This window comes from Clupea harengus, unplaced genomic scaffold, assembly GCF_900700415.2.
Source record: "Clupea harengus unplaced genomic scaffold, Ch_v2.0.2, whole genome shotgun sequence".
Classification (NCBI taxonomy): Eukaryota; Metazoa; Chordata; class Actinopteri; order Clupeiformes; family Clupeidae; genus Clupea; species Clupea harengus.
The window spans coordinates 97501-118343 of NW_024879609.1; the positions used below are offsets into that span (position 1 = coordinate 97501).

General features: G+C 42.7%; 1 protein-coding gene across 1 annotated transcript in view; it reads left to right on the forward strand.

The window, feature by feature from the left end:
- LOC122129253 (protocadherin Fat 3-like) overlaps positions 1-12454 on the forward strand; it is a 46854-nt gene extending 34400 nt beyond the window's left edge. The window contains 6 exon segments of the mRNA XM_042704241.1: positions 2303-3186; positions 5016-5114; positions 7601-7660; positions 11058-11096; positions 11303-11368; positions 11829-12454. Of these exon segments, the coding sequence (XP_042560175.1) occupies positions 2303-3186; positions 5016-5114; positions 7601-7660; positions 11058-11096; positions 11303-11368; positions 11829-12454 (1774 nt within the window).
- Positions 12455-20843: the final 8389 nt, after the last annotated feature.

A 20843-nucleotide genomic window follows, 5' to 3' on the forward strand; every position in this document is an offset into this window, starting at 1 on the left:
TCTATAGTGTATGTAGCATATGATATGATTAGCATATGATTTTGTTATAAATTGCTACTTTTCCCCAAAAAATAATAACAACCATGACTGAGATAAGTTTGCCTTTTCAAGTGTATATATTGCATTTGACACTACCAACAATTTAAAAACAGCGCGTATTTGAACATAAGCATATCCAATACAATTTGGCGCTATACTGAAGGTGGGCCCGTCGAGTGACGCCTGACGCTGTACTTGGAGAGGGGGGCCCGTAGAGCGATGCCTGTCGCTGTACTTGGAGAGGGGGACCCGTGGAGCGACTCGTGTATGTCTTTGGGCCCGGCCACGGCACCCCACGGGCCTAGGTGCAGCCGCACCTGCTGCCCCCCCCTATAGTTACGCCCCTGCCTACACTTCCCCCTCCTCTCTCTGACCTTATGTGGTCTCATTTTTGATTGACATTCTTGAGGCCTGGTTTTAACTTCTCTGAGCTGCTGATCCGAGCAGTCTGAGCTTTTCTTTTAAACTTCAGAAGGATATAACTCTGTAAAGCTGCCAAGGTCATGCTATGAAAAACACAAAAACAAAAAACAAATCCATATGTGAATTTTACGGAGATGATGGAATCAGATCCACCAGATTAATGCCTTTGTGGTGAAGGAACTGCAGCATATCCAGTTTTGTTGCAAAATAGTTTTCCTTGAGGGATAGGTGGCATTTTTTAGTTTTTAAAAGATTTTTCGTGGCTTAGTCTCAGGCTCTGAGACGTTTTCAAAAACTTGCTCATTACTTTCAAGTCAGTGACTTTGAAAGCGATGACAGCATGAGGACACGAGCATGAGGACACGGCTGCCTCAGAAGAGTACCTTTTTGGAACAACAAGCACCACAGTGAAATCATTAAACACATCACTGCCAACTCAAGCAGACAGTCAGGGACATCAAATAAATTCAGGCACCCTGTACCTTCCGTCATAAGATTAATACAACCAGGTAATCAAAATGCCATTTCAGATGTCATACAATACCATTATACCTTAGGGCAGTCCATGGTTAATCAGTGTCATGTCTCCCTTAAAGGTGACAGTGCTCATAAAATCAGATGACATAACTATGTCACAAACTGACAAATGACTACTACTAACATAGTAACATAACTAGAAAACATAAACTAAACATTAGGGCTGGCAGCGTTAACGCGTTAATCTATGCGATTAATGCGGCCGCGATTAACGCGATCAAATATTTTAACGCAATTAACGCAACTTTAAAAAAAACTAAAATTAAATACTTTTTTTTTTTTTTTTTTAAGCCTTTATTTGGATAGGACATGAAGTTATGACAGGAAGCGAGGCGGAGACGAGGTGGGGAGAGGATTGGGAATTACATCAGGCCAGACTTGGCCTACCATTTTATGGGAGCGATGAGGGACAGGTGGGGCTTGAATAGCCCCCCTTGTTCAAAGTGGGGAATGACAGAAAAAGTTTGAGAACCACTGCGGTAGTTGAAGATGGAGAGAGCTGAGGGGTTGTTGGGCGGAAAGTCTCTGTTTAAGAGCCAAAATGACGGAACAATCGACAAAACTAAAGTTGTATGTAGCATTTGTCAAGCTGAATTTAGCTATCACAGAAGCAGCTCGTCTTGAAGTTATCACCTTAAGGCAAAGCACCTGACAGAAAGCAGTCCCAGGTTAGATGATCGCCAACCCACACTCCATGACTTCTCTAGGAAAATAACTAGACCAGTCTGTGAAAAGGTTGCCATTTGGGTTGCCGGTGACTGTCGGCCCATCAACATAGTTGAGGACAGTGGGCTGATTGAGGTGATTCGAATTGCTTCAGGGGAAATTCTTACGATTTACCGTCAAGGGGCACCATTGTGTTTAAAAAAAAAATACAATTAAACAACAGTGTCTAAAATACATGCTGTATGAAGTGATTACTCGTTAATTTATAAGATTTAGTCTTAAGAAGAAAAAAAACTTTTAATCGCGATTAATTAATTTCAAAATGTGCGATTAATTAGTTAATTTTTTTTTATCTATTGACAGCCCTACTAAACATACTATGTCCACTATACTACTACTACTGGTACCATAGAAACATAAACTTAACATAGTAAATACACTATTCTACTACTACTGTTACCATAGAAACATAACTAGACACATAAACTAAACATACTATATACACTGTGCTACTAATACTGGTACCATAGAAACATAACTAAGCATACTAGGTTCACGGGGTATCTTTATGTATCTTTTGTATCTTTTTGAAGTGCTTCTAAAGAGAACACATGAATTGTCCTCTTTCCCCTTCTAGGTGTGATGAGGACGTGAATGAGTGTGAGCGAGAGGAGTGTGAGAACGGCGGCGCCTGTGTCAACACCTTTGGCACATTCTACTGCAACTGCACAGCGGGCTACGAGGGCCAGTTCTGCGGGTTGCTGTCGACCGAGCTGCCTGACACAGAGGTGCAGCCGCTCACGTACGTGGGTCCTGTGGAGATAATTGGCATCGGTGTGCTGCTGTTTGTGGTGCTCGTGCTGCTCACGCTGCTGGCCATCTTCCGGAAACAGATTCTACGCAAGGACTGGACCCGGGCCGAGGCCGTGGGCATGTCCACGGAGACCAACTACATGCTGCACAAGACGGGCTCTGGGGCCGAGGGCATCGAGTTCAAGGCCGTTCGAGTTGCCGCCGGTGCATCCGTGGGTCACCAGGGCCAACGCTCGGGGGGTCTCTACCGAAACGAGGGGCCGCCGCAGGTCCTGGTGCGTCCCACAGCCTACACAATGCCCCACTGCCAGGATGACGGGCAGGGGAGCCTCGACCTGGACAAGACAGAGTCGTCCTCGACAGGCACGCTCGGAATGGCCACGCCGGCCTGCCCGCCGCTCATCAGCCGTTTCCAGGCCGACGCCATGCCACACTTCCTGGACAGCATGGCCCGCAGGGGCGTGGCCGTGTGCAGCGTGGCGCCACACCTCCCCTCCATCCTGCCTGGCCACTCGGAGCGCAGCCCCGCTCACAAAGCTCCCTGGGAAATGGATGATGATGATGAGGAGGAGGACGCAGACATTGAGGAGGGGAATTATGAAGATGACAGGACAGAGTACAGCCAGGAGAGCGGGTCTTTGGAGTGGGAACACAGTCCCTACCGCAGCGAGAGCAGAGCCAGTGGAGCCAGTGGAGCCAGACCACGTGGTAGGACAAACACCACTCACCAACAACAGCCACAGAAATAGAAAGTACACCCTTAGAAATTCAATTCAGTTTTATTTACAGAATATAGTGCCAAAACAATAAAATTGTCTCAAGGCACTTTACAGAGCCCAGGGCCTGATTAGAATGTACCCTCACAGAGGTAGGGAGTACACCCTTAGAAATAGAAGAGTTCCATTTGCATGACATGATAGATAGATGTCTAGTTGATGTAACAGTCTCCTCAAAATTATAATAGGAAAAGGTACAAACCCTCAGGGTGCCTGTGCAGCTTTTAACACAAGTTAATATTAACATACGCTAGTGGCTACCGACTGTTAAGATGGTTCCCTTAGCGTGAGATAGCTAGGATAGTTAAAATGTTACGATAGGTAGAAACCCTCTGGGTGCCTGTGCAGCTTCATATTAACATGGATTCATATTCACTTCATATTAAAATGAATTCATATCACACACGCCAGCAACTACCAACTGTTAAGATGGTTCCCTAAGCTAGAGATAGCAAGGATAGTTCATAGTTAGGTTAACTGGTTTGAGACCTTTCATGTTTTAGACACCTCTCGCGGACCTTCAAGCTCCGTAGCATCCCGTTAAATAGGCCACAGTTAGGTGTGAATACACACATCCGTTTCTTTGTTATGGTTCTTTGTTATGGTTCTATCCCATGTTGTTTTTACCTGTGAAAGAGGGAAAGATACTCATTCTACCTGGCAGAGATACTGTGTGCATTACTTCCAGGCGAAAAAAATGCATTACCATGTATAGACCGCACCCGAGTATTAATCGCAGGGCTGCAGAAATTTTACAAAATCAATGTATAAACGACGGTTAGTAGCCAGGAAATTACGGTACATTGAAGACTTTTCGCGGTGTGTTCTGATCCGAGCTACATAGAGCATAGCCTGGAAGGCTAGTGGGAACTCATAAAAAACATACCTAAAAAATTGGCAAATTGTTGCACAGTGTTGCTTTAAAGACAAAATACACCCATGGACTCTTTTATGAACTCTTTTATGATCTCTTCCATGTTCATAATTGGAGTGGCACTTATTTCTAAGGTTTTGTTTCAACACTGTAATCAGAGCCTGAACACATTTTGATCCCTCAGTTAATGTGTTAGACATGGAATGACCAAATATTGAAAACAAAATGGTCATTCAGGCGCTTGCAACTTAATTTATTTCCTGGTCTGTGGATGAAATGGAACACAACACAAATTGTATTGTAGAAAGTAGTAGAGTGCAGGGTATTCATCAGACTAGGAAAGGGCCTCTGATTTGAGCGTTATTTTGATCAATCTTGTGACTTGTTATCAATCTTGTGACTTGTTATTTTATGACTTTGTTGTTGAGGTTAAGGAAAGGAGAATGAAGGCTTTTTCTGAATCCCGTTTAGAGTTGTTTAGGGACTTGTGAATAGTTATACAGTGAAGAAGATTATTGTTAAAAACAGCCATCTGCTATGATGCATTGTGGGTACAGGAATAAATAGGCCAACAGGAACCATTTTTTCTCCCTATAAAATATTCATCACAGGAACTTGTGTGCAGGTAAGTGAAAAACACTTCAAGACTAATACTCACCAAAAGACAAGAACAACATCTGTGTGTGAACAACAGCCTGTCAATGCTAAACCTGTCAGGGTTATTTTAAAGATATAGTTCTCCACTGCCATATTGCCTTTTCATTTAAAGATGATTTTACTGTTTATTGCCACTATCATTGTATGTCCTGAGGTTTACTTGCTGATCTTTCATCATTGGTCTCTCATGCTGCTTATGGGCGTTCTGAATGTTATTTAATCTCTTGCAGAGGTGACGAACTTGGTGGAGGAGGTGACACGTTTCTCGGATAACAATTCTGAGGCAAACTCTCTTCGATCTTTCCAGTCGGACTCCTGTGATGATAATGGTAAGGCGCTCTGGCACGCACGCGTACACAACACCCTCAGTGTGCTGGCTCGCATCCAGTGTGCATCATTAGACTGTGATGGCAGCTTTTCTTCCGATAAACCCTCCCTTTTTTTTGATAATCTCTCAGGCAGAGTTCTTCCAGAACTTCATATGGCTGTCTGTTGGTATAGAACACAAAACTGCACTAAACTCCTTCAGTAAGAGTTGTTGAGTTCTTGGTGCTGAACTTCCAAAAGCTCAGATTCCTTCAAATGTAGTTTGGACATTTCATCATACTTACATGAAGTCTAATCCTATGCTAAACAGATAGCGATTTACACCCTAGATCGATTAACCAAGAGATGTCACTTTAGAGAAAGCAAGAACTGTAATCCCTTTAAATGTTCCAATGTTTCGCAAAAAATGCACTGCCTGTAACTAACCTGCATTGCCTCTTATATGGTTGCAGTTTGTACATAATTGTGATGCAACAACAAATACATGCTAAACTGAAATAAATAAAAAAATAACGGAAAAAAAATTACTTTTGTGAACAAAATCAGAGTGCTAGACTTTGTAATTATAAGCAAGCTTTTTCCGAAGGCTTTTTCCACTCTCTCCATGCGTAGTGCATCTGCAGCACAGAAGACCTTTTGGACAGTCCTCTTCATCCTACTCACACACACACACACACATACACACCGAACTATGGATGTGTTGGCAATTTCGTTTCCCAGTGTTTAATTTCATGCTTTTCAAATGTAATGTTTTATTTTCCCCTGCTTGGATGCTGTTTTAGCCTGCTGTGTCTGTGCTACCTTTATCAGTGGGCACACTGTTTTGAAGGAGGACACTCTCTTAGGCTAAAGCCTCTAAAAGTCTGCAGTGCCAACCAACATCGGGAAAGGGCAGACGAAGAGAGAGCTCTCTCCCAGAGGGCAAGCTTAGAGTTAGAGAGGAGAAGAAAAAGAAAGGAGGAGGGGAAGAAAAGAGGCAGGAGGCCAGGGAGAGAAGATAAACATATTCCCACCTTCAGTCCGCGTAGAACAGCTAAACTTGTATCCATGTTGACACCGCACACTTGAATAGAGGGAACAAGATTACCATTCATCCAGTATCAGACTTTAAATGGTCAAACTAAATGAAAAGGAAGCATCTGTAAACTCAAATCTGTGTCAAATTTGCAGATATTTGCACAGATTTTAGTGTACGGACGCTCCTCTCCGTTTTACTCCACACTTGCACATTCCCTCCACGTATGAAAGCTCAAAGTTAAATCGGTGTAACACCACCCATTTCCCAAATTCATTCCACGTATAAGGCATTGCATTAAATCAGCGCATTAACACTACACAAAGTACAGTGTAAGCTATAAGCAGCCCCTTTGGGGCCTTCTGGAAAGAGGAAAAACATAATCTAACATTTCACTGCTTTTCAAATGCTTAATCAGTATTCACAAAGAGCTTCAGTTACCTGCACTCAGTATACCTTTCCTCTGCGGAGAGAGCATCCATTCAGACAGCAGAGAGAGCTATAATAACACCGTTCCTCTGCGGAGAGAGCATCCATTCAGACAGCACAGAGAGTTTGAATACACCTCCAAAGGTTTGCACATATATTAAGTGTTGCAGGGTTATTGACAATCACCACTTCAGCCTGTGGCTTGTTTGACAGGCTGTACACGAGAAGGTCATTGTCATTGTCATGCAGTTTCCACAGTTGAAATGTAACTTTAAATCCTATATGCTGTGTCGTAACTTTAAATCCTATATGCTGTGTCGTAACTTTAAATCCTATATGCTGTGTCGTAATTTTAAATCCAATATGCTGTGTCGTAACTTTAAATCCTATATGCTGTGTCATTGCCCTCAGCGGTTGTGAAGAGCTATTGTCTGGATTGACGCATTCAAGTGAATGCATAATAAACAGAGTCATACGCATAAACAGGAAACACACATAAAGAAATTCATACACAAACACATGCAATGCAGACACACACAGTTGTTACTACACCCGTCATGCAATTGGTGTACACACACACAAATAGTGCAGACACACACACACACACACACACACATACACACACAATTGTTCCAACACTAGTTTCACAGTTGGTGTATAATTTTGCTGTGGAGGTAATTAGGGGTATTTAAAAGTTATGATCTCCATTCGTCAACATCAGTAGGATTAGCAAAGTCTGGTCAAGTCTCGGCCCCAAAGTGCCCACTGGAAGGCCTGCACCGGTCTGCCCTGTAATTGCTTTCCGTCCTCAGCTACAAGCCTCTTAAGATGCTCAAGCGTCTACAGCCTCCTCTGAAGGAGAACCTGAGATATGAGCCTAAATCCAAATTAAGCAAAAGCCTATTTATACACCACTCACATAGCTTTTTGATTAGATCAGCAGAATTCAAGTACAGTATGCGGACTGTTTAAGATGCCCATACCTTTTCTCCTGTCTGTGCTTCATTCAGCTCATTTAATCAATCTTCTCTTTCATTCTGCAAGCTTCCATTGTAACTGTCATACGACTGGTGAATGACACAATGGACTCCATTGAGAATGAAGGTACTCAGTACTCAGTCTTCTTTTGTGTGAGATTAATAAATTATTCACAAAAATGAATTTGGGTAATTTATTTGAAGGTCTGCTTGTTAACCTGTAATAGCTGATTGGTACATAGTTAATAATGTGTTAGTTTTCATACCGCTACTTAAGTATGTCGTGTTCCCATGAATACTCTTTTAAATTACTAATCAAATAATCTGGCTGAATAAAGTAGCTAAATCATTTATTGATGTTTCTATGACCTTTCTGTGACTTGAAGATCGAATAGTTTTGATCAAAAATGAAAAATAAGTGTTTAGAATTACTGCAATGATGCAAAAGACACAATTCTATAGGTGGGTCTTAAAGCTCTAATTTAATTGATGTATTTTGATTCTTTGTGGTTTCAGGAGGCTCTAGGCAAGAGACACTTTTACATTTAACCTGTACAGTTAAACCATGTGTAAATAACTGTCTTTATTTTTTTCCATAGCTCAAACTATATATTGGCACCTTAAGTATGCATGCCCATGAGATTAACATGAACTGTTAATAGTATTTACTGATGCTGTCTGCTCAGCCCCATACCAAACCCTGCCAGGGATCAGATTGTCTACGAGTGATTTAGCACCAGGTTCTTCAGGGCTTTAGCACCCAAATATCTTTATTGCAGAGAACACTTTTGAGCACCTCTATGCACAACGGCACAGTTACATACTGAGCCACCCGGAGTGAGGCTAATGAACCCTCACTAAACACTGGACTAGGGTCCATCATGGTGACTGTAAAGTCCCCCCCCTCTGTCATTGCCTTATTGCAATGATCATTTCTGGATATTGCTTTAAGGAGAGGGTATTAGCAGTCGCACAGAGATGGTCAATAATGAACCCAATAAAACATTAGTGCTAGAGTCCTGACTTTGAGCATTCCCACAAGGATGTGGAGTGAGTGTTTGTTGTGGTTGTTGCGGCCAAAAGTGGCTGAATTTACTGCGGGAGTTCTCAGAAACTGCTGTTTAAATTGCTGTGGTTTTGATAACAAAGTGTAGAATAAAAGCAATCGCAAATTATGTAGAAATTCTATTGACTTAATACCGTGGTAATAAGAGAAAATTGCAACAATTAAGTACAGACGCCATGCTTGAGTACAGACGTCATGCTTGAGTACAGACGCCATGCTTGAGTACAGTACAGACATCATGCTTGAGTACAGACATCATGAATATAGGAGTACAGACGCCATGCTTGAGTACAGACGTCATGCTTGAGTACAGACGTCATGCTTGAGTACAGACATCATGCTTGAGTACAGACGCCATGCTTGAGTACAGTACAGACATCATGCTTGAGTACAGTACAGACATCATGCTTGAGTACAGTACAGACGTCATGCTTGAGTACAGACGTCATGCTTGAGTACAGACGTCATGCTTGAGTACAGTACACATGCTTTAGTAGAGTACAGACGTCATGCTTGAGTACAGTACAGACATCATGCTTGAGTACAGACGTCATGCTTGAGTACAGACATCATGCTTGAGTACAGACAGTCATGCTTGAGTACAGATGTCATGCTTGAGTACAGACGTCATGCTTGAGTACAGTACAGACGCCATGCTTGAGTACAGTACAGACATCATGCTTGAGTACAGACGTCATGCTTGAGTACAGACATCATGCTTGAGTACAGACATCATGCTTGAGTACAGACGTCATGTTTGAGTACAGTACAGACGTCATGCTTGAGTACAGACGTCATGTTTGAGGTTGTTTAGTGTTTGGATGGCATTGCGGTGTTTTAACAAAGTGCAAGCCTACAATGAGGTACTCCAGGGAGCATTTTAGAATGCGATCCATTAAGCCCATGAGAAAGTGCAGTTGGTCATCATAATAGTCTTTATTGATCCATTAAACCTATGAGAAAGGGCAGTTGGTCATCATAATAGTCTTTATCGATCCATTAAACCCATGAGAAAGGGCAGTTGGTCATCATAATAGTCTTTATCGATCCATTAAACCTATGAGTTCTTATTAGAAAATGATTCATATCTTTGGAATCAATAGAACTTGAAAGCCGACCTTAAAGTAAAGTGTGACCAATTATGTACTGTATCTTACAATTGAAGTGACATTGTGGATTGATTAAAGCCAAAGTATTTAAAACAGATATGGAGATTATTCAGACAAAATAAAAGGTTCTATTACACAAACACAAAGAACACTAGTAGATATTAGAAAGTTACATTATATGTGTTTTCCTTGTAAGTTGATTCTTGCAGAGTTTGCTAGCCTGTTATAACCCCCTTGTAAATATACAGCGTATCCTTAAGTAATACACTGTCAGTGTATAACAGCACTTGGGTTCTCTGTACTTTAATTCTTAAATACATTATCATACCATATGTTACACCACACAGCACATGCTCCTGTGCTGACTGGCTGGGATTGTATATGGCATGGTGGTGTGATGGGATTGTATATGGCATGGTGGTGTGATGGGATTGTATATGGCATGATGGTGTGATGGGATTGTATATGGCATGATGGTGTGATGTGATTGTATATGGCATGGTGGTGGGAGCCACTGTGTTTGTTTCCCATTGTTCCCAGACCTACCATTTACCAGTTATTATAGTTAATTTAACTATACAGCTACTTTTACTATGCTCTGATATACAATACTGTTAGAAGCAATGTGTTCTATTGTGCATAGTGCTTTGGTTGTTGTACATTGTTTTTGCAGGTAACTTTGGACTAAAGCATCTGCTAAATTCCATAATCATTTTCATGTGATTGCGCAAAATGTATGCGTTAAATATGACCTATCTTGCATGTTTGAAAGGCAGTATGTCATTTTAGTATGTAATGTATATGCAAGCGCTTTACCACAGATGTATTGTCTATGAGATGTTTTTTGGAAGCATTACCTATAGTGTGCAGACACTCATCCCACTATTAGACATAACCTATAGTGTGCAGACACTCATCCCTGTCCCCACTATTAGACATAACCTATAGTGTGCAGACACTCATCCTTATCCCCACTATTAGACATAACCTATAGTGTGCAGATACTCATCCCTATCCCCACTATTAGACCACCCAGGCTTCAGCCACATCACTGACTCCACTCCTACCATGGAAGCAGGGTGGGGCCTGTTAAAAGCAGATTGGAGATGGGATACAATCTTCCTGTTCACTGTTAACTCAATCCACCCCAGCGTGGCTGTCCTCTCCTCATAATCCCTTTGTGCTGGCTGCAGGGGTAACTCCTCTTTGCTGGCGCGCCTGTGATGGGATCACTGTACCATACCTGTGTCTAACTTCAGTGTGTTTGGGTCATTCCTCTGTGCTGGGATCACTGTACCATACCTGTGTCTAACTTCAGTGTTTTTTTGGGGGGGGGGGTTATGTTCTAGTGGCCTCTTTTGGGGAGATGCAGAGCTATGGCATGGATGGTGAGTGAGGTGCTATTCACCCCTTTTACTTCGGATATTTATTACATTCATAAACAGTGTTTGTCCTCACTCTTAGTTTTGATCTGTATTTTATTATTTGTTGTTTTTCATGTCTTTTCTCACGTTTGGGACCATATAACTCTATTGTGTTTCATGTAGTCTAATGTATTTCCTCTTTTTTTGTGTGCTTCACTGTGGACTTTCAGCTCATCAACAGCTTCAGCGTGAGAATCAGTTTTGTGTTGAGTTCGTCAAAGAATATTTTGTGGATTGTAAGAGTTTTTGTTTTGCTTTCTATATTAATTCTAAAAAACATAATATTTCCTGTAAAAAAAGCATGGTTGTTCCTTGAGAATGAACTGCCACCCAACATTCAGTAGAATGATTGAATATGCTTATACTGTTCTCATTCACAGATTTGTGTACCATGCTTCTTTTGGTAAAGTCATTTGTTTTTGCAACATTTGTGTGTATATATGAAGTACCAACACACTAATGCCATTAAAAAAACCTAAGTACAAAATGGTATTAAGTTTTGAAAAATGCAAATATGTGCAGCATAAGAGTTGCATAGTATTTCATATTATTGTAAGAGTAGCATAATGATGACATCTCACATAAAAAGGTACCAATAACTATTAAAACTTGAACTTGAAAACAATAATGTGATACTACACGGTCTCTTGGTGTTAAAGATAGGTCTAGGGTTAGAAACATTATAGATAATGGAAGCGTTAAGAATGATGATGCTTATGGTGATGACGGTGATGATGAAGTCTGTGTGTTTGTGTGTGCCCTCCTTAGCGTACGACTGGGAGACGTCGGAGTGGGTGCCAGACCCGTGTTTGCCCAGCATTGAGATGCCCCCTCAGTTCCGGCCCGCGCTCCCGCCTCCCAGGCCTCTGGGCCAGGCGGGACATCTCCCCAGAGATTTCCCTCTGAGGGCGTACAATGACGACGTCATGGACTACCACACGTCCTCCCACGACCTGGAGGAGTGCTCGTCGCCCGTCTATGAGGAGTACGGGGACCAGGACCTTTACGACACGCTGCCTGCAGCCCGGCCACTCTACCCAGGCGGGTACTCGGGCGGCTACCTGGGCGGATACCCAGGCGAGAGCAGGGCCAGCCCAGCCTGCTACCTGACTGGCTCCCTGTACCTGCCCCCACTGCGAGCCTGGGACGAGAGACCACACAGCTGGGCGCCGGAAGTCCCCCCGATGCGGGCGGGAAGCCTGCGCGACGTCGGGACGCTGTTGGACCGGGCCTCGCCATCCATGCCCCGCCGGATGCCTAGCAGCCTGCGGGCCCCTCAGGGCTCTGCCAGGGACCTGTCACAGTACGGACATAGATACTAACCCTCACCACTGGTCATGGGTTCGATACCCAGGAACTACACATACTGATCGAAAAATGTATATCTGTAACGTACTGTAAGTTGCTCTGGATAAAATGATCTGTTAAATAAGTAAATGTAACTGCCCTGCAGTGGACCCGACGCTGGGGCGGTTATGGGAAGGGTGGGTACCTGTGACAGGGAAAGAAATGTGAGGCCAGAAAAACCATAGAGAAGAGTTTGATGATCGTAGTTTCGTCACTAAATAAACCCATACGAGTGGGCCGGGGGCGCCACTGTGAAATGTACCTTTATCAAGAACACTGAGAATACACTCAAACTGGATCATGCATGTGCCACTGCAGAAACTGTGTGAGTGAATGTCTTTGATTTAGGAGATTGTGTGATGGTGTGTGTTCGTTCTGTTGTGTTGTTCTTTGTCGGTCTGAACATGTCTAGACAACTGCCACTAATGATCCAGAAGCATAACTATGAGTGAAGGAGTACACCCGCACAGTCCCCAGGTCAGACAGGGTATCTGCCCCAGAGTGATCAAACCCAGCACTGTTCCTCAGGTCTAAGAATACCTCCAGAAAATGCATGGGTTTAAAAATGGAGCTTGCTTTACTGTTGATGTGCACCAACTCAGCGTATTTCTGTGCCATCCGAAGCAGTGATGCAGCTGCAGTCTGTATATTTGATGTATTTTTAATGTTTATGTTTAATGTATTTTGTGACCATTTTGAAGAAAATGCTGCTTTAACGACCACAGGCTAATTAAAACTGTGTGTTGTTCAGTGTGCTCAGTCCTGTCTGGGTTCTGGGCGATGGTCTGTTTAAGGGTCAGGACCGGGGGAGTGGAGCTGGTATTTGATTTCACTCCAAAAAAATCAATTGGGCGATTCGCGAAGCAGGCAAATCATCCAGTCCATCACACCTGCACATCCACTTTAGGTGCGGATCTGTTCCAGAGGAAGCTTGTATCTTTGGGAATTATTGTGCGTTCAGGCAACTAGGAATTGGTGAAGTTCACATTTTGTAGCATCCCACTTCCAAATTGAGAGCATTCACATATTGACAACAGACAGGCAACGTCATTGACAGTTAGGAAACATTAAGTAGGTTAGCTAGCCAGAAGGTTAATGTCCCCCCCCCCCCCCCGCTGGGAATCGTTTAACATCACAATCACCTGTTCTAATGAGTGCAACCTAAATAAACAATGAGGTGACTTATTTGTGCGCGGAGCAAGTAAGCAAGTTTAAAAACACTCTTTCACCACAAACTTTGCCATGTAGAGTGACATCAGACCTTCTCGGAGCTCTTAAAACCCTCCCACTTTCCTAGTGGGATATTCCGAGTTTGACAGGCGTTCAGCTGTATTCTCCCGTTTGGAGGTTGAAACTTTTCCGCTTCCCAGTTGCTCATGAACGCACCATTAGTCTGCACAACCCCGGCCATCAACAGTAAACAATCAACATGGTTGCCTGGCAGACCCTGAGGGAGGGCATTGATCTGGGCACTGCCAATTAGCAGAAGCTAGTCATAGCTGTGGATCAATAGCCACGGGAATGGAGTTTCCTTGGCACATACTTCCGTCCCTCATGTGGCGTAGAGGAACCCATATTATTGTGTGAGATAAAGTACAGCTGATGTCTTGTTGCAGTATCGCTGTATTTATTTCTGGCTAATAAGATTTCTCACCAGCTATGACTTGTGGGTTTTTGTGTTTTGTGGAATTATGCAGACTTGACCAGTTCTAAATTAACACTGGAAGTCACTGCCACCATTTGACACCCCAAATTGTTTAACACTCTCTCTCTCTGACACCCACACACACACACACACACACACACACACACACACACAGAGATGCAAATACTGTAAAGGTACATCCATTTAATAGCATGGCTTTATTTGTTTATAAATAATTTTAGTTTTTTATTGAAATGAACTAAATGACCTTATACATTGATGCTTCCTTACCCTATCTATCACCCTGGGGTTTTCCACATTGTTCTCTTTCACACAGGTTCTTGTTTTTTCTGTATTGTAGTATAACCCACTTTCCCCTGTGGGTCATATGATATCATGACCAGAGCAGACCAGCATATGTTTGTATGTTTAATTCATTCATTTTTCATTTGTTTTAGGTCCTATCTCCTCATTTGAGTCCTCACCCATGTGTTCCACCTACCTGTGGCATTGCATTGCATTTAGGCCCCCATGATAATAAGAGGAGCCATCATTAACTCGTAGCCACATTTCACTGGCTCCAGTCCAGCCCATGGGCTCGCATCGCTAACCCCCGGCTCTGTTCCCAGTGTTCATGTGTTGTGCCGTTGCTCCTTGTTTCTGTTGTGGTAATAAACGCCACTGGCAACCGATTCCTGAAGACTGTTGGTCAGCTTCTTTATGAACACTGATTCCATGAGCTCTTTATACAATGTACTTTCAAAGTCTGTTTGAACCGCACTCTTAACTTGGCTAAGTTGGCCATGCAAATCAAGTCAACTTTAAAAGGCTGTGCAGAGGAGACAGAAATACAGGAAAAGCAACTAGCTCATATGATCCGCTGTATATATTAGGTTGAGATACCAAACACATTTAGCACAAAATATTCTGCAGACTAATGAGAGGTTTTAAATATGGAGATGTACTACACACTTGGGTACCTCACAGACGCTGCACCAGTTCAGCAGCTTGGTGAAAAGCCTGTGGTGGATATAGTTAGCAAGCGAGCGAGAGTTGTTTTCCCTACAACGCTGAACTGTTCTCTTCATTAAAATGTGGTAGGTGTGTTGGCACACCTCTGAACAATTCATGAAACACCAAAGCAATCAGGGTAGTTTAATATGGAGATTGAGAAACTGCCAATAATTCCAGAGTTATCGCCACAGCTGGTATTTACCCTGTAAAACAGATAAGCAACCCTGGAGAATTCCAGCCTCTCTTTTCAGCTACTTTTCTGTACAATCAACTAACGGTGGAAGTGAATGGAGAATGCAGAACGCACATGAACACACACACACACACACATACTCACACATACTCACACAAAAAATCTCTCTCTCTCTCTCTCTCTCTCTCTCTCTCTCTCTCGCACACACACACAAATGCACACATACACTAACTCACTCACACTCACACACACACACACACACACACACACACACACACACAAATGCACTGTCACACACACACACACACACACACACACACACAAGGGGGGGGGGGGGGGGGGGAGTTGTCTGGAATTACAGCATGGAGTTTCCGCTTGGAGAACATGAGACAGTTTAGGGAGTGATTATACGCACGCAGTTTACTGAATAATACCCAGATTAGACACAGCAACCGGGCCGCAGCTCTACCCAAAGCATCTGCCTCTGCATCCACACACACACACACGTACACACACTCGCAGATACGCCATGCTTCAAAGCATTCCCCAACACACTGACTGAGATTTATTCTGTTCCTTTTTGTTGGTTTTGTCGTTCGGTTTGAGCCGGTTGTGAAAAAACCCACGCTGAGTATTTCATCACTGCGAGAAAGCCTCCTCCTTATGCTACTCAACAGATTAATCAAAGGGACAAATCATCCACCAACATCTGTCTGCGGCTTAGTGTGTGTTTGCGCGTGTGTGTGTGTGTGAGTGAGGGAGTAAGTGAATGAGTGAGTCAGTATGTGTGTGCAAGTGTGGGTACATGTCTGTGTGTATGTGTGTACCTAAATGTGTGTGTGTATGTGTGCGTGGACATGCGTGTGTATATGTGAGTGAGTCTGAGTTGTCTGACTGAATTGCTTTTGCTAAGTACCTTTATAGTTGCTGTAGTTCAGCTTATACCAGTGTGAAGTCATTGGTAGCTTGCCAAGCTATGCTTTCAAATGAACCTCCTCAACACTGTGGGTGAATGTGTGCACAAGTGTATGTGTGTACCTAAATGTTCGTGTGTGTGTGTGTATGTGTGTGTGTGTGTGTGTGTGTGTGTGTGTGTGTGTGTGTGTGTGTGTGTGTATGTGTTTGCGTGTGTGTGTGTGTGTGCCTCTCTGGTCATACATGGTGGACTGTGGGCTCTGTGTGCAGGTCGGACATGTTCAAGAAAGTGAAGGATATGGAAATGGTCAGTGGTGTTTAGTTGTACCTCATTGGGGGCTCATGGAAACACTGGATGATCGTGTCCAAAGCCCGGACGGAAAGACCTAAGGTGAACATTTTAATGGAGAACTCGAGCAAAACTTTGGCAGGAGTGCTCTAGCAGTGTTGTGTCATTTTCAGTGAAGTACATGTTCGTCTGACTACAAATGGTACAGCATCACCAGCACGCTCGGTCAGGCTTCAGCTGACCTCGGTGTCCTTCAGAGTCTTGAGTGTCCGTACTGAAAACATCCATTTAAACACAGCCCAGAGTGTCCATACTGAAAACATCCATTTAAACACAGCCCAGAGTGTCCATACTGAAAACATCCATTTAAACACAGCCCAGAGGATGGAACCATTAGCACTGGCGTGTTACTGATCCCAGCTATTTAAGATGAGGGAAAATACACTTTTATGAGAGTGTATGCACATCATTGCTTGTTTTTTCAGCTTCAAGCAGCACAGGCTGTAGTCTACAAGAATGTTCAAAATACAACAGAGTAATTTCAAGAAGTACTCGATAGCTGACACAAAACCAGCATTGCCTAGAGACAATCAGCATACACTCGCAAACCAGCCAACACTGGCACGCGCTGTTCACGCGCTGTGCAGGGATACACAGTGTGGTTGCTGCGCAACTAAATGGCAATGCTTGGTCAACGCTGGGGGCAACACTTTTAACCTGTTTAAATCGAGGCAGATCGTCAAGAGGAACGCTTCAAGACCGTTTTTAATCCAGTGTTGTGGTGAACGGAACCAACGCACTGATACACCCAGATTAAGGGTGGTATTGACTTGATCAAATGAAATATTCACATGGCCATTTTTCCAGTGAGCCGGTCAATGTTTTTTCAACATTATATAGCTCAAAACATTACAGACTTCTGCTTTGATATAGTTTATACAGATATTCGGAAGGCAATCTTATCTGCAGCAACACGGCAGGTGTAATCTTTAATAGCAGTGAGGGTTCGGTCAGTTCACTGCATGTGCTATCACAACATGTGGAGAAAGCGGAACCCCGCGGCCAGCGGTGCAGACGCGGAGCGTGAGGAAAAGAAAAGGCCTTTCTTGGCTGTGGCCGTAAAGTGTGCAACACTGACTGACTTACTTCAGCAGTCTACAGCATGTGATGGCGAGGAGAGTAGAAGAGGCAGGAGCATCAGAGAGGAGTGAGGCTGTTTCATGCTGGGTGTTGTAAACTAGCTAGATTAATTTATTAATGTTTTTGTTAACTCTTAAAACTGCGTTTAAACGAGTCCCACTGCGGGTTTGACAATTTCCAAAGTTGAACTTGTCAGTGGGCACACGTCAACGCTGGATTTATCTAAAGTACTCACACGCTGGCTAAAAATGGTCATTGAATTTTTTTAACTGTAAATGGGTAAAATAAAATGTAAATTTGGTAAATTGACAAACTATCCCTTATTAAATAATGAGAACGGGCAGCTAACTCTCTAGACTAGGCCCACTCATCATCATAGGCTCTGCTGCAGCTTGCAGGGGCGGAGATCCCATTTCATTGTAGGGGGGGACAATACATGGTCAAATTTCAGAGAGTAATTCCGGGGGGGGACATGAAAAAGTTGCTTTCACGAGAGCTAGCATAAACTGCTAAATACCGAATTCTCTTATCACATTTACAAACAGAAATTCGAAGTCATTTTAGAACACGAAATATTTATTTACAGACAAATAATGTCTAAAGTTCAAGAGAACTTGATGCTCAAAATAAGTTATAAAACAGCTCACGGACACTTTGACAGGGAATCGATCTAGTAACCTCCTGATTATAATACGACTTCTCTAGCCCCTGTACCACTGCCACCCGATGTGGCAAATCCAGCATAGTTAATTGACCCCAGGACAAATGACATTCATTTACCTTCAGATAATTTAACAAATCTGGAGAGGCACTGAGATGTAGACCTACGTTTATTAACTAGCATGAACCTGCCCCTGACAGGACAGTGTCTAGACTGTCTAGCTAGCTATCTTAACGGTGTTAATTACCGGCATGCGTGTGTTATCGGCAAACGTTCACGTTGTCATGCCAATCCATTAATAAACGTATGTATACTTGTGCATATCGATTGGAACTTCGTAAATGAAGTTTAGAAAAAAAACTTCTTCTTTACATGTTCTTACTGCGTTCGAGAATGAGGTAAATCTCTTTACATATCGTGTATCATAGCGGCAGCGACAGGGGACAGAGGAGGAAACAGTCTGACAATCTGACCGTGTAGGCTACTGGGCTGATTAACTGACACACGGAGCTGCCGGTAGCCCTGCCCGTTGGAAACAGCATGTGAACCAACCCACGTTGAGGAATAGGGGGAACATGATTTTTCAACACTTAAAAAACACATGGTTTTACGTCTATAATTAGCACCGCTTGTGTCGTCGTATTTTTATTTCATATTACTATATTTTTCAAAAAAAATGAAAAATATCTCCGCCTATGGCAGCTTGGCAATCTTTTAGACACCTTCGAAACAAATACCGTACACACATCTGGTGAAAATGGCCAAATCCAACTACTTTGTGAATCATTTGTCTGCTTGTGGTAGTAATCCAACACAATTCTGGAAAACAGTTAAGTCTCTTATAGGGGTTTCCCCACCTACACTACCCCAGCAGATCATGCTGGAAGATAAAGCAATTAATGATCATAAGGAAGTTTGTAATGCGTTGAATAATCATTTTATCCAATGCGGCACTTTGTTTGACCTTTCTAATTTCCCTGATGTACCGGATGGAGTGCTAGATAACTTCACTGATGATGCCAGGTCACTGGGAACTGACCCAAGCACTTCCTTCTCTTTTAGACCAATACAACAGCATGAAGTCATCTCTGCTCTTTGTAATTCTAAATGTATGAAGAGCTCAGTGGGTGCAGACCAGTTAGACCCACGTCTCTTGAAGCTTGCTGCCCCCATTATAGCCAGACCCTTGACCCACATTTTTAATCTATCACTTTTTTCTGGCTACATTCCTAGAATCTGGAAATCTGCATTAGTGGTGCCCCTTCATAAAGGTGGAGACCCAAATGATATGAACAATTATAGGCCGATCTCCAAGCTCCCATGCCTAGCCAAAATGTTGGAATCCTTTGTAAATGAGCAAATTAGCTCTTTTCTGTCTTTAAACTCAATTTTATGCCCCTTTCAATCAGGTTTCAGAGCTGGCCACAGTACCATTACTGCAACAACCCTTGTGGTAAATGACATAGCCTCTGCTGTAGACAAGAAACAATGTTGTGCCGCTTTATTTATTGACCTGTCGAAAGCTTTTGATACAGTAAACCATGAGATACTTTTTGGCAAACTGGACTCCCTGGGATTTGATAATGTCTCCCTCAGATGGTTCAAAAACTACTTCACGGGTAGAACACAATGTATAGATGTTGCAGGCCTTACATCTGAGGCCCTAGTAATTAATTCTGGTGTCCCTCAGGGCTCTATTTTAGGCCCGGTATTGTTCTCACTTTACATTAATAATATCTGTGACCATCTACAACATTGCAAAGTCCATTTTTATGCCGATGATACAATTTTGTATGCCTCAGCGCCCTCTATAGATCAAGCAGTTTCAAACCTTCAACATGCTTTTGATTGTGTACAGGATTCCCTAAAGTCCCTCAAATTGATGCTGAATGAATCTAAGACTAAATTCATGATTTTCTTCAATGGTAGAAATAATCTCCCCCCCACCAATAGGATATGCACCCGTTCTGGGACTAATATTGAGCAAATTCCTTGCTATAAATACCTAGGTATCTGACTAGATGATAGGCTGTCATTTAAATCACATGTTCTTGACCTAGCTAAGAAGGTTCAAATTAAACTGGGCGCTCTTTATAGAATAAGATCTTGTTTTACTTTTAAAAACCGAATGGAAATAGTGCAATCAACAATTTTGTCAGTTCTTGACTATGGTGACATTGTTTACATGTATGCTGCACCCTCTACCTTAAAACTCCTGGACTCTGTTTACCATAGTGCTATTCGCTTTGTTACAGGAGACGCTTTCAGGACCCACCACTGTAACTTATACAAGAATGTTGGTTGGTCCCCTCTAGCAGACAGGAGGGAAAAACACTGTCTTTTATTTGTTTATAAAGCCTTAGTGGGAAAACTGCCTAATTATCTCATGTCACTTTTAAAATTAAAATCAATCTGTCATAGTACACGGTGACAGAGCCTCATCTCCCTTGAAATCCCCCTTACAAAAACTAATATAGGTAAAATAGCTTTTTAAGTTCTTTGCTTCC